This window comes from Elephantulus edwardii, unplaced genomic scaffold (genome assembly GCF_000299155.1).
Source record: "Elephantulus edwardii isolate Elephantulus edwardi_28Jun2011 unplaced genomic scaffold, EleEdw1.0 scaffold00047, whole genome shotgun sequence".
Taxonomy (NCBI): domain Eukaryota; kingdom Metazoa; phylum Chordata; class Mammalia; order Macroscelidea; family Macroscelididae; genus Elephantulus; species Elephantulus edwardii.
This window is the reverse complement of record NW_006399797.1, coordinates 8,989,112-9,003,949: the sequence shown is the minus strand read 5'-3', so window position 1 is coordinate 9,003,949 and position 14,838 is coordinate 8,989,112. Positions and strand designations below refer to the sequence as shown.

At 40.5% G+C, this 14,838-nt stretch overlaps 1 protein-coding gene across 1 annotated transcript in view; it reads right to left on the bottom strand.

The window, feature by feature from the left end:
* Positions 1 to 3,954: 3,954 nt before the first annotated feature.
* LOC102860069 (TBC1 domain family member 30-like) overlaps positions 3,955 to 14,838 on the bottom strand; it is an 83,727-nt gene continuing 72,843 nt past the window's right edge. Inside the window, exons 10-12 of the mRNA XM_006886097.1 lie at positions 13,497 to 13,636; positions 8,838 to 9,044; positions 3,955 to 4,739 (exon numbers count right to left, since the gene is read on the bottom strand). Coding sequence (XP_006886159.1) covers positions 3,955 to 4,739; positions 8,838 to 9,044; positions 13,497 to 13,636 — 1,132 coding nt within the window. The remainder of the gene's footprint in view (positions 4,740 to 8,837; positions 9,045 to 13,496; positions 13,637 to 14,838) is intronic.

Here is a 14,838-nt window from a genome sequence, read left to right as displayed (position 1 = left end):
TCTAAAGGTAAATTTTACATATACACATCCAGAAACACATGTAATCAAACACTCTGCTTAATTACATTTATAAACCACATATGCTGGTCACAGATCATTCTGTAATCTAGAGAGCAGATGGGGTAGTAAGGGCTTATTGAGTTATATTCCTGGTTCACCATGACCTCAGGAAAGAAGGGCCATGGGGGGGTGGTATTGGTGGGGGGTAGGGGGTGGCATGGTGGGGTAGGGGTGAAATATAACAACAGTGCTCAGAAAGAAAGCTGTACCCAGATACAATAGTGAGAATCTTTTTTGCATATATCTTTGTAATTAATACAAGAGACAAAAAATAAGGAATACAATGTTCCAAACAGTTACAGCCCATAGAATTGACATTACAAAGTAGGTCTAGATTGACATAACAAACTAGATTTGGATCATCCGTAGGCATCTGTAAGAGAACTGAGGTGCAGAGGCTTCGGAATGAGTCAACTCCCAGCCTATGTGTTGAGAGGGTACAGATATTTCTAAAAAGAAAGGAACCACTAGTTTTTAAGTACTTCTGGTGCTTGCATACAGTGTCCAGGACACAGGGAAGATAACAAGTCATTACTAGTCTTTGTACATGCTGATTGGTGGAGGCTACTGTGGATTTCTTTATTTTCTAAGTAGGCAAGGCTCATAAATTGACCAATTCACATTGTGATTACCTTATACAATGCATGCATGTTATTGGTACAGAGGAGTGCATGAATGGTCATTTAAAGGTCATTTTACCTCAAAGGACTATGACTCTCCCATTTATTTTTCCCTTCATCAAATACTTACTCAAAACCTTGTGCCATAACATAGTACATAACATAGTACAAAAAGATAATGTCCTACATCCTGGTGGTGTGGGCAACATCTGGGATCTTAACAGGTTGTGAGTAGACATCTAAGACACAACTAATGTTCCCTTCTCCCCCAGGACAAAGTGAGGGAAACCAGAGACTCAAAGAAGCAATTGCAATTAGTCCTAATGACTAATAGTGGCCCAAAGGGCTAATACTTACATGGACTGCAGTCTTCTCTAGCCTGGGATCCTAACTAGATGGTGCCTGACCACCATTACTGGCCACTCTGACGAAGTACACTCTATAGAAGATTCCATTTAGAATGGGAACAAAGCAAAGAACAAAACTCAAATTCACTTAAACACGAAACAAAATCCTCAACCAGATATATTATCTAATAGAGATTACAGGAACCCCCAAGACCACTTCCCTAAATTACCTCGACGGCACATAACAACAACAACAACAATGTGGAACTGAAGCCGTCACCTCTCAACCACACAACAGACTGGCATATGAAACAACAATGCTAATTAACAAGAGGACCAAAAGGAATGTGACTATGAGAATGACTGACTACAGGAGACCAAAGGGTAGCATCTGCCCCACAACAAAGATGTGAAGGAAGGAAGGAAGAAGTTACACAAACAGAAATGTGCAACCCAGGATTGAAAGGTTACGTAGATCTCACCCAAACATCACAGAACAACTTGAGTGTGATATATTGAATAGAAAATGAATTTGCTATGTAAACTTTGACCCAGAACAAAAATTAAATGTTTGAAAGAGAGAAAACACCCTTGTACCATCTAATCCATTCCTATCACCAGAAAATGGGTGAAAGGAGAATCTTTATGGGACATGACTTGAGCAACTTATCTTGAAGACAGCTGGTGAACAACAATGGCACAATCCTGAAGACTCATCGTAAGCTGCCTCCGCCTCACTGCCCACCTCCTGGAATCCAGAACATTAGGGTGCGAGGGAGCTGACTCAAGAGAGAAAAAGCACTGCTATCTGACTTCACTAGAGAGAGCATGACTATTTTGACTCACTTGGGATGGAGGAGGAGAGAATATGAAGTGGAATTATTCTTATCTGTAAAGTTCAGCAGATGGAAGAAAAACATGTCATTGATTTCACTCTGGAAAAAGCAGCCATCCCTTTTGCTGGGGGTGGTAGGCAAAGTAAGCCCAGCTCTCCGCCCACGCCCTCACCAACTATGGAGACGATGGCTTGTTAATTAAGAAGCTGCAGGCTAACTTCAGATGTCACAGAATTCAAGACCAAAATTGCATTAGTCATCTTTTGCATCTTCAGTTCATACAGAGGTAAAAATACCACGAAGGGGATAAAATTGCTCTTCTCACTATATATACCATCCTTGTGTATTGTGTGAAAAAAGCCCACAGAAACATATTCTCTGCTTTATTATAAAAAAACTGATTACTCATCATGGCAAAAGCCCTCTCTTAAAACTGTACCTTCTTAAAAAAAAACACAAACCACCCAAAATGTAGCTTCTGTGTCAGAATTAGCAATCCAATTGTTGTTATTCTTGTTAGGTGCCAACAAGTATAATTTATAAGACCCTATAACAATAGATCTGAACCCTGTCCTGTCCTATGCCATCCAATTAGATCAATTCAGTAGTGGCTGCATCAACAATAATATTCCTGTAAGCATCTCCAAGGTCTTCCAGAGATGAGGATATAGATGCTGAGTCTATGCTTTTACTGATGGTGAGATGGGGCTGGGGAATGAGCCTTTTACTCAACCAATTGGCAGCTTTGTAGAGTTAAAAAAAAATAATAAAAATTTCATGATAAGAGAGTCAGAGCTGGTTTTGTGGCACACAATCCTGGGACTTACTACCTCTCAGAGAAAAGTCTTTTCTGTAAGAAGGAATGTGGAACTGGTTTTCCAGTCTTGGTTTTTATGACTTATGTAGCCAAAGCATCTTTGTACAAAGAACATTACACCGGCCTGTTGCACTGGAGGACATGTGGCTAAGTCATATTGAACACCAGAGTGTTCACCTTGAGGAACTGAAGTGCTACTTGACCTCTTTGTGGCTCAGAGTTCCCATCTGCATAGTGGAGAGGACAGGAGCTGTCTCTGACCCGCTGGGACCTGGGCAGGAGTGGGTAAGAGAGAGCTAGAAAGCACGGAGCCTTTTCTGGAGAAAGGCAGTGTTCAAGTAACAGTGAACTCAACACAGTACTCCAATCCCAAAAAGCACAAAAAACAAGTCCCAGAGTCACGGGTACTTGTGTTCTGGCTCTTGGAGAGCAGAGGCCTTCAGAGAGCAGGCAGGTTAGAGAGCTGTGCGGGGAGCTCAGAGAAAAGCTCCACAGAGATAGCCCATCAAGACAACTGCAGCCCCAAGGACCAGAGCTCCCCTGGACAGGAGAAAATGACCTGCACAGGGCGTTCAGTGGAATCAGCAAACCGTTCAGACCAACTGCTTGATGCATATATTCATGTGTGATCTTCAAGGTGATCAACCTAAATTTTAACAGAGTAAAGGTTTTCTTCTTTTTCCAAGTAGAAAGTTAAAGAAAGCTAGCTAGATTTTCCTTTTAGCATAAGAATAAAACCCAATTTTGAGACTAGTTGAAAGAAACTGAGGGAAAATTCATACACACCAGCATTCCTCCACTAGGGCAGAAAGAAGTGAATGTGGAATTTTTTTTGCAGCTACAAACTGACTTTCTTTTGACATTTTTGGGTCTCCCAAACTAGTGCGTGCATGCTTAAGTACTGAAAACACTCAAAGAATCAGAAGGAGGTGTTATCACAGGGATCCTCCAGTCCCGCTGAACAAGAGGGGTTAACGGACTAGATATATAGTCTTCTCTAAGTTCACAATGAAAATTGGAAAACTTTACACTTTAAAGTCACAATGTTTATTTTGGGTTCAAATCCACTTCCTCAGGTCTCTCAGTTGGATGTCCCAAGGGAAAACATCTCCATTCCAGCTCCCATTATAAAACTGTCCATTCTCGGTTTTTGCTCCTCTCTTAACCCATCTGCTTGTTTTTTGCAGGACAATTCAAAGTCGCTTGAATCTATGCAGCTGGAACCCTTACATCACCAGAAACAGCGGTACCAAAGACTGGGTTTGGGGGAGATGTCATCGTTTCTTAGTGCCAGCGCTCCCGCCACCGGATTTGCTGAAGCTCCGGCTCATCTGGGGGAAGTGCACGGTTGGCGTTCTTTCTGTGGGACCATATAATCCCAGATTCCTAGCCGTGGCTGACTTCCGGAGTGGCTTGACACTGGGAAAAGGGCTAAAGATGGGAGTTTTAGGGTTGCTGCCTTGCGGAGGCTTGCTGGGGGCTTTGCTTTCTCTGGGTGTGTCAGGTATTTCTGGGAAGTACCGCTGGCTGGGTGGGTACACCCTGGGCTCTGTCTCAGCAGTAGCATCCCCCTGGCTCAGTTCCAAGCCTTCTAATTTCACCTGCACTGCAGATACACTGGTGTCTGCATCCCCAAACACCGGCTCTGGGGACTGCCCCTCAATTGTCCTCCCAGGGGTGCCCTCAGAGCTGCTGCCTTCTCTTGCAGCTGCTGCTGCTGCTGTTTCCTTGGAGGTCAATGTCCCCAGGCTGCTTGTTTTGCCACCTTCACTCTGCTCTTCTATCAGCCCAACAGTGTCTCCACAGCCCGGCTGGCTCTTGGTCCTCGTCATGGTCTTTTTGTGGACCCGGATGTGAGTTCGCCATGGAGAATTGAGCTTTGTCTTAAGGTCTTCATAAGAGACAGGAGAAAGTTTGCCTCCCGTGTGCCCAGGGATGTGGATGACTGCATTCTTGGCAGCTCTGTTAGTCATCTTCATCTTCTTTCCTAAAAGGAGGTGGTTGATAACTGGAGAATTGTTTACCTGAGACGGGAGGAGGCTGGTCACTGGCCCTTTATCTGAAAGAAAGGTTGAAAGGAGGTATGAGACACATCTCTATCACAGACCAGAAATCACAGGGAGGTTTCCCTAAGCCCCTTCCCTAGTCTCCCAGGTTTTGGCAGAGCCATGTGACTGACAGCATCAGAATCTGAATTCCACCACAGAGTTGGGTACTGATTCCTTGCTCTTCAAAGAAAGGAAAGCTCTGACCCCCTCATTACTTGTTACACTCCAGATTCCCTAATATTCATCTCTGAACAGCAACCTCAGAGGTTTCTATCTGGAAAATCTTCAAAAGTTTTTAAAATAATAGGACAAACATTCTGAGCATATGGTCGATCAGCTGTCAGCTTCTGAGAGAAGGGGGAAGAAAACATTGCACATTATGAAGTGAGAGACAGCAGAATGAGAGAAGTGATAAGAAGAGGGTGATAATGCAGTGTAATCACAGCTCTCTAATGCCTGGCCCTAGGTATGAAAAGCCACTTTGATGTCCTTGATAGACTTCAAACAAATGGAAAATTCTGGAGTCTCAAAAGCTGTGTTCTTCCAGAAGTAACTGTTGATAATATCACTACCTCCCTCCGCTGGCTACAAGTGAGCTCCTCTCTCTGCGACAGCCCTAAACACACGTGACCCCAGAGATGACAGCAACAGCCCAAAGAAGCAGGGGAAAGCCTTGCTCATTTTGTGTAGACATTCTTGCCCTACAATGTCCATATCATCTGGTGGACTTCCTCCTTGCCCTACGATGTTCATACCATCTGGTGGACCTCCTCCTTGCCCTACGATGTCCATATCATCTGGTGGACTTCTTCCTTGCCCTGCGATGCGCATGTCATCCAGCTGGACTTCCTCCTTGCCCTAAGATGTCCATATCATCTGGCTGGACATCCTCCCATATGTATTGTCCTAGATGCTTGCCCACATTCCAACTGTCACTGACAACACATTGTTTCCTCTTGACTCCATGTCCTACCACCTCCTGATTTTTACTACTTAGATGACTGGTCTATCCATTACCTATCTTCATAGTTCCTCAATCCTTCCAGTTCTATGACCTTTAAAAGCCATCACACCCCTGTATTTATGTTCTAAACCTAATCACCCAGATCCACATAACAGGAAAACATTTAACTCTAATAATACTCTCCTTGACTCTCCTAGCTCTTGGGTTGTCAGTTTAACTAGGTCTGAACCACAGAGATTTCTGGGTCCTTGGTCTTTCAAACATCTCCTCTGGCTCTCACAACCTCTGGTTCACTTATATCCTTGCCCTACCTAAAGGCATGGCTGCAACTCTCCAATCAAGAGATTCCACACACATTCCAATGATCTCTGCTCTCTGTCACACATATCTGAAAGAAATCAACCCTGGAGCTACAGTCTACATTCTCTTTATAGAAAGTTAAGAAGTTCATGGATATTAGGGAACAAAATCACCAAGCAATACAGATTGATAGTCCTTTAACTTAATAATTTTCTGCTTTTCTGGGTTCTCAATACTACTAAAGAACCTTTCTCTTTTCCCTTCTCTTCTCTTCCCTTCAGAGATCTATCGATAGTTTCATTGTTTTTCTTCCATATAATACCTCAAATGATCCCCAATAAGTTACTTTTCCTCCAACTACTTTATGAAAATGGATGATACTAGTTGAGAAAGATTTCCATTTCTTGCCCTCCCTAATCTAGGGAACAGGTACTTCAATCATTATCATCTTCCTTTTTTTTTTTTTAAATCTCAAAAGTAGTGGTCCATCCATTTTGCCTTTTGCTCAAGGCCAGTCTCTTCTCTGGCTCTTGTCCTATATCATCTCTGAAACTTTGCTACTCAAAGTATAGTCTCCATCCATCATCAATTAGGAGCTCTTTGGAAATGCAGAATTTCCAGTTTACTCAAACAAATTAAAACAGTTCCTGAGCTCTAGTAGATCCCTAGTGATTTATATGCTCTCTAGACTTTGAGAATCAGTTCTCCATAACTGTGCCTTGGAACAATAATTTGTCCTTTAAGGAGAACCATGTTAACCAAGATCTAGAACAGGAGTGAGCGCACTTTTGCTATAAGGGAATAGCTTATTAATATCTTAGCTGTTCTAGTGAAAAAGCAACTACAGATAATATGTAAGCAAATGGGCATGGCTGTGTTCTAATAAAGCTTAAGTTTACAAAAACAGGCATTCATGCTTATCTATTTGAAACCAACTGGTCAAAATCTACCCCAAAGCAAAGATGAGAAGGAGCAGGAGTTGGAGTGTCGGATAGTCCAACAAGGGAGGACAAAAAAATGGAATGAAACCACCTGAATGGAAATAAGAAGAATGTCGATAAAATAAGGAAAATGCAACCAATGGGATTGAACAAGATGTATTAAAAATTGTTCATTGGGAACCTAGTTCACTGCATAAACATTCACCAAAAAATGAGTAAACACTTAAACAACAACAACTCATAAACAAAACTCAAACCAGGAAAATGTCAGGATTTGGTCTGTGGGTCATCATGGTAGACCCCTGACCAGTACAAGCCACCAGGCCAATTCAGTTACAACATCATAAAATCACTGTCCTACCTAAAGGTTGACACCACACAAAGGAAAACGGAAGTACGCAAAGGTTCGGACACATCTGGGCTGGAGTTCTGGCCTGACCACTCAGTGCAGCCTCATTGCCCTGCACCATCACCAAGTCTTCCTGAGTAATTGTTTCTGCATCTTTTGAAACTCCTTTTAAAAAGAGTTATCAGCCCTTGCCTTCCTCATAGATTTATTTTAAGGATAAAATGAGAAAATGTGTGTGGAAAATGTTTTGAAAATTAAAGTGCTATTCACCATTGTTGCTAAGTTTCCTTCGTGACTCTCTGTGGGATGACTCAGGAGAAAGCGAGAGTCTTCAAGAAGTTGCCTACTTCTCCTCGCTCCATAAGTGGAAGGTGAATTCAGATTTTGTGCAAGGTCAGTCACATGCTCATGAGCCTTGGAAGAGCATGCCAAATTTATATCTTACTTAATTCTGAACAGACACCATTGTCATTAGGATATCCGCTAAGAACAAGCTAAACCAACTCCCAAGGGACACATTCAACAATCAAGCAGATTGTCCATTGGATGTTTAGGATGGAGGAGAAAAGTGCAGTAGTAGCTTGACAATCCTTGGAAAAGAGCACTTCCACCTATACAACCAATTGCTGTCAAGTTGACTGTCATTCAGTGCAACCCTATGTGTCAGATTAAACTCTGATCTATTGACTTCTCAATGGCTGATGATTTTTTAAATTTTTTTTTTTTTTAAGTAGATCACTTTCTGGATGAAGGCTTTTTCTAGATGGGCGTGAACTTCCAACCTTTCCATCAGCAGCCAAGAACATTACCAGCGTGCAGCTCCTCAATTGTATTATAATTGTGCTTTCTTGCTGACTGTCAAGTGAGCACAGGCTGTTGAATTTTTTTCCCCTTTTTCTCTGATTGCATCATCTGTTATGTTGCTACCAGGTACATTTAGTAAATGTTGACACATGGTAGCCCATGTAACAGCATAAAAAAATAGCATTTTCTTGGTTGTAATTTTTCTGGAGCAGATAGTTAAGTCATCCTCTCACACAGCTCTTGTGTGGGTTCAAACGGACAACCTTTCAGGTAATCAGTAAGGCAAATTTGTGCCACTAGGACACCATATCTGTAATACGGCTACTTAAATAAATAAGCTTAATTTATTAGTGCCTACATGGAGAAATCCTATTCTCAGATAAACCAAATTAATTAGACAACAGTGCCAAGGTTTCTCAAGTCCAAGGATTGCACAGCTTGGCCACATTCAAAGCAACATGTAAACCCTTCTCCCAAAGCGCGTATCGTAGCGATATGCTTAATACCATCATTTGTCTGGTCCTTGGGACCTACAAAGAACCCATGGTCTTTTTCTTCTTTAGAGCCTGATAAAATGAAATTAAAAAAGAGTTGCTAAATAACATGCTTATCTCGTGCCAGCTGTGTTTGTGGGTGCTGTGCTACATTTAGCAATTCGAGGCCATTCAAGGAACCAGTGGTTCCTCCATTCACAGGCTGAGAGAATGGAATCGGCCGAATTGAAATTGATGCACAGAAAGAACAGCATTACCTGCCCTGATATACACCTGGTGAACCTGCTGCTGTTGCTTCTTCTTAATCCGAGAGTACTGACGCTTGAGCGCATTGATATCAGTGGTCATGCGTTCCATCATCATGCTGTTAAAGGCCGCATGGTATTCACTTCGACAGGAATTAATTGCTCCAGGACTCAGCTCTGCAATGTTATTAGATCTCAGGCTCTGCTCCTCACTCGGCTCTGTGCTCAAGGGAAGAGAGAGACAAGGAGAGGGTCAGTGGAGGAGGCCAGGATTAAATGGGAAGTGATTACACTATAACTCAACATGGTATTTTGACCTCCAGGAAAATCTAAACCACAAAAAAAGTGTACAGCAGAAATGCATTTGTCCAGAGTTTTATTTCTGCATTTTCTTTTTTATTTAACTGTGGTTCTGAAATGAGCAGCTCAGGTTGCTTGTTTGATTTCCTTCATTATATGGACAATAGTTGCCAGAACAAAACTATTGCCACTTCCTAAAATCCCCTTAGAAAATATGACTCCAGATATTAGGAATCATTGTGTAGTCTTCATCTTCACCATGGATACAAATATCAAATTTCCAACACAAGGTCATGAAGATTGATACAAGGTTGATAGTTTGTAAAGGTTAAAAAGCCATTGAACACATTTTTATTGAATTAAAAATAGCATATTCTCTAGACCTCTGACCACCATATCATAGAACTTAATGTTTTTTATCCATTTCACCAACATATCCTAATAAGTGTACTAAGAAGAACAGAGCAGTAGACAACTTGATAAGTCTTCTGCTCTCAGGACACCTACAATTAGCATAATTGTCCCTTGAAGAGAATTATGATCACCCCTAAGAAACGAGTATGTTGAGAGGTCACTAGACTGCATAAGTCAGAGGAAAATATCAATGTGGCTTTTCTAGCCCAATAGATAAAACTGGCCTGGAGACCAGCTTATAAAAAGAGTAATGAAGGATTTCAACTATCTTCATATCTACTGCAAGTTTTATTCAGATAAAAGCTGGACATTGAATACATTTACTGCCTTTTTTACTGAAATCCTTTCTCTAAGGAGAAGGACAATAAAAGGGGAGCTGCTAATCCAAAGTTAATTAAAGGCAGTTAATAAAGACAATTGATGAAAAACCTTAAGAAGAAATATGTCATTCTAATTGTAGAAGATGTCATTATACACACACACCCATAAACCCACAGAGAAATGGGGAAAGAAATGGAATGCAGAACAAACAATGGAAGGGAAGATTCAAAACCACTGGAGAAATAATTTCTAAAGCATTAAAAATGCATATACTGTTGTTGTTGTTGTTGTTGTTGTTGTTTTGTACAGGAGAGTCAGAACTGACCCACTGCTGACCCTCTGGTGGGTTTTCAGAGGCAGCTAATCACATGGGAGAAGATTGCCCATCCTTCTCCCACAGAGCACGTGGTGGCCTTGAACTGTATATGCCTTCAGTATTGCAGTGCAGCTTCTTGCCACTAGGCCACCAGTGCTCCCAAAAATGCGTATAAATTAAAAATTTTCAAATATTAGTTCAAAAGAGGAAGGAAAGGGGAGGAGAGCAGAAAAATAAAGAGGGGAGAAACACTAGGGCAGCAGAGATTAATGGATGAATAAAGGGATGAAGGAATAGGCAAGGTGAGGGGTGACCAAAGGCATTGATCAATAGTAAATAATTACCTAAAACACAATCTGTAGGAATGATTGTATAGAATGCTATATACATGATTAAAACACAATGTATATGAAGAATTGTACAAGACAGAGGAGAAAAAAAAAGACCAAGATGGATGTCAGAAGAGACTGAATATTGCACTACAATGCTGCGAAGCATGAACAAAGGGAAGAAATTAAGAGGTTAAGGAGCTGAGCAGAAGATATCAAAAGGCAGCACAAGAAGACAGAGAAAAGTATTGTAATGAAATGTGCAAGGATCTGGAGTCAGAAAATCAAAAGGGATGAACTTGCTAAGCATTTCTTAAACTGAAGAACAAATTCAAGTCTTGAGTTGCAATACTTAAGGATGCTTAAGGCAGAATGTTGAATGACCCAGGAAGCATCAAAAGAAGATGGAAGGGATACACAGAGTCACTATACCAAAAAGAATTGGCTGACACAGAAGAATTTCATGAAACAGCATATGATCAAGAGCCTATAGTTCAAGCTGCTCTGAAGGAATTGGCAAAAATCAAGGCCCCAGGAATTGATGAAATAAAAGATGACATATTTCAGAAAACAGATGCTACCCTGGACACGCTCATGAGGTAATGCCAAGAAATCTGGAGGACAACTACTTGGCCAACTGACTGGAAAAGATCTGCATTTATTCCCATTCCAAAAAAAAAAGGTGATCTAACAGAGTGTGGAAATTATCGAACAAGATCATTAATATCACATGCAAGCAAGCTCCTGCTGAAGAAATTACTGGAACAGCACATCAGCAGAGAAATGTCAGATGTGCAGGCTGGGTTTAGAAGAGACCATGGCACTAGGGACATCATAGGCAACGTTAGATGGCTGAAAAGCAGAGAGTACCAGAGGAATGTCTATCTGTATTTCATTGACTATGCAAAGGCATTTGACTGTGTGAATCACACACACTATGGCTAACCTTGAGAAGAAGAGATCCTAGAACACTTAACTGTGGTCATGTGAAACCTATACTTGGACAGACCAGAAAGCAGTAGTCAGAACAGAGCAAGGAAATACTGCATGTTTCAGGATCAGGAAAGGTGTGCTTCAGGCATGCATCCTATCTCAATACCTTTTTCAATCTATAGACAGAACAGATCATTTGGGAGGCTAGGCTTTAAGAGGAGGAATGTGGCATCAGGATTGGAGGAAGACTTATCAACAACGAGCATTATGCAGATGACACAGCTCTGTTTGCTGACACTAGGACATAAGGCCTTTGCTGCAGAAGGTCAAGAACTGCAGTCTTCAAAATGAATTGAAACTCAACATCAAGAAAACAAAGATTTTCCCCACGAGGTCAGTTGGCAGTCTCATGATAGATGGAGAAGAGATTGAGATTGTTGATAACTTTAGTTGATTGGTTATACAATCAACACTCCTAGCACCAGAAGTCATGAAATCAAAAGATGGACTGCACTGGGAAAGTCTGCTGTCAAGGACCTCTCTAGTGTGCTGAAGAGCAACAATATCAGTCTGGAGACTAAGGAGGGAACAGTCCTTGGAAAGGGACATCATGCATGGAAGAGTGGAGGGACAGCACAGAAGAGGAAGACTCAGGATGAGATGGATTGACTCAGGGTGTGGAGAAATGGGAATAGGTCTGTCTGTCAGAGACGATGAGACTGGCTCATGATAGGGCAGGTTTCAGAGCTCATGTACACAGGGTTGCTATGAGCTGCAAATAACAAGAAGTCCCTTTTCAGATATGTCAGTGCCAAATATTTTTTCTCAGTCCTTTTTACTCTGTTGGAGAAAGTTTTGATGTGCATAGGGATTTGATCCTTAGACGTTTCCAATCATCTACTCATTTTATTCTTTCCTGGCAGTATGTTTGGAAGTGTTACTATATAATAGGGATTTAATTCTTCGACAGTACCATTCATCTATCCATGGTATTCTCTCTGGTTGTAGGCTTTTCCATTATGTTTAGAAGTTTGTTCATGCTGTAAATCAGTTACTCGAGTTGTCCCCAGCTTTTCTCTGATTTAATTTTATAGCCTTTGTTTTACTCCCAAAGCGTAATTCACAATAGCAAAGAGAAGAAAGCAGCCAACTTGCCTATCCATAAACGAATTGATTAAAAAATGGTGGTACATTCACACAATAGAATATTACACAACACTGAAAAACAATGAACTTGTAAAATACTACACAAGATGGTGAGCCTGGAAGACAATATGCTGAGTGAAATATATCAGCCACAAAAGGAAAAATACTGCTGTTATAAAATACGACTAACATAGGGGCTTGAGTGGAGAAGACAAAAGATTGGATAGATAATTAACACTGTATGAGAATCGCTAAGAGGAAGGACTGTCTGAAAAGAATGTTTGATTAGTCATTATGTGTATGACTACAATCTGGAATAAGAGGTGTGTTGTAAAGTGGACTGAGAAGGGGGAAGAAAGGAGGAAGGATGAAAATGTGCAGCAATGAATGAATGAATAAAAACCCAACATTCCAGTAAACTTGATAAAATCACAATCAAAAAATAATCAGTTTCTTGCTAATTGAGAAATTCAAGTAAAAGTTGGATAAAAATCTAACATTGTGTTTTAGATTTAGTGTCTATTTCACAGTGAAAGAAAATTCAACTCAAAAATAATACAATTCAATTGAAATAGACTTATTAGGCATCTACTATAGGCAAGCTGGATACTAACTAAGCATATAAAGTTAAATCAAGTGAGCAAAGCAAGTGTTAAAAGCGACTATTAGTAAAGTTAAAAGTAAAAAAAGGTAAATATGTAATATGTATATAGAATATAATACAAAAATGGCCTGCTAAATGATAAACTAACAGACTGTTAATAATGATAATCTAACAAAGACTTGTAATAGTAATAACCATGACAAGCAGTTCAGCGTGATAAGCGAAGCATCTACAGAACAGGATAATAATATCATGGTTCTAGTGAACCCAAACATATGAAAATCTAAGGGTGCATCACCCCTATTTACCTTTAATTTGCTTTTGGTACTTCTGCAATTCAGGTGCTAAGAGCCCACTGAAAGGCCCCAGGCATCCCACCGCATTAGCAATAGCATCTTCATCATCAGGATCATTCTCCTCATCACTGTCTCTACCTTTACCATGTCGTCTTAAAAAATAAAAAAGAAAGAAAGTAACATAAAACGGTGCCATTTAAAAAGTACACAGTTGCAGAGTTTAAATGTCTGGTTTGTTGTGTTGTTCTGTTGTTCACAGAGTTTTCAAAGGCCTGTTATTTCAGAAGTGGATGGCCAGTCCTGCTGCTTAGTCCGTCTTATGTGCAAGCCCCACTGAAACCTATCAACCAAGGGTGACTCTGCTGGTATTTGAAATACCAGTGGAGTAGCTTTCAGCATCTCATCAACACATAAGCCACTACAGCACAGTGCATATATAAACACAAGTACATGTGTGTGTTTGTGTATACATATATCTTTATGAACACACACACATACATACACATATACTATTTAGTTGCTAGACAAAAGGCTGATGGTACAAACCCATCCAGCATCTCCAGGGAAGCCTGGTGATCTGCTTTCAAAAACATTATAGCCAAGAAAACCCTCTGCAGGATTCTATCTACTCTGTCATATGGAATGACTGAGTCAAAAGGTACTCAATAACACCTAACAACAAACATAACACACATAAACTTTCCTCATTCCTTCCTACCTTCAGTCATGTCCTCACCTGACTTATTCCCACAGGTGATCACTGTTACTCATTTTTATGTATTCTTTGGTTTCTTTATACATACATAAGTAGATATAACTCTACGATCTTATTTTTCTTGTCTTTTTGCATAGATGTTAGCATCTTTACAGCCTCTTCTACACCTTGCTTTTACTCATTCAAGAAATCTTCCCAATTTGTTTATATGGAGATTCCTTCCTCATCCTTTATACAGGGGTACCATACTGTATATATGTAGACTATATTAGGGACTAAAACCCATAACGGTGCATATTCTTTTCCCAGTATTATACTATTAGAATATGTAACTTCGTGCATAATACATTTTGCATGTATAAACTATGTAACTGTGTGTAACTCTATCTGTGGGATTATTCATATAGAATTTCTGGGTCAACAGGTTTATTAAATTGTAATTTTGACAAATAATACCATCTTGTCCACCACAAATCTTTAACCTCTCACCAGCAAGGTATAAGAGTGTCTGTTTCCTTACTCATGCAATATTATTCAAAATGGGTGAACCTGGAGGACATTATGCTGAGTGAGGTATCTCAGTCACAAAGGGATAAATGCTATATGGTGCCACTGTTGTAGAATGAGGCTGGCATTGGG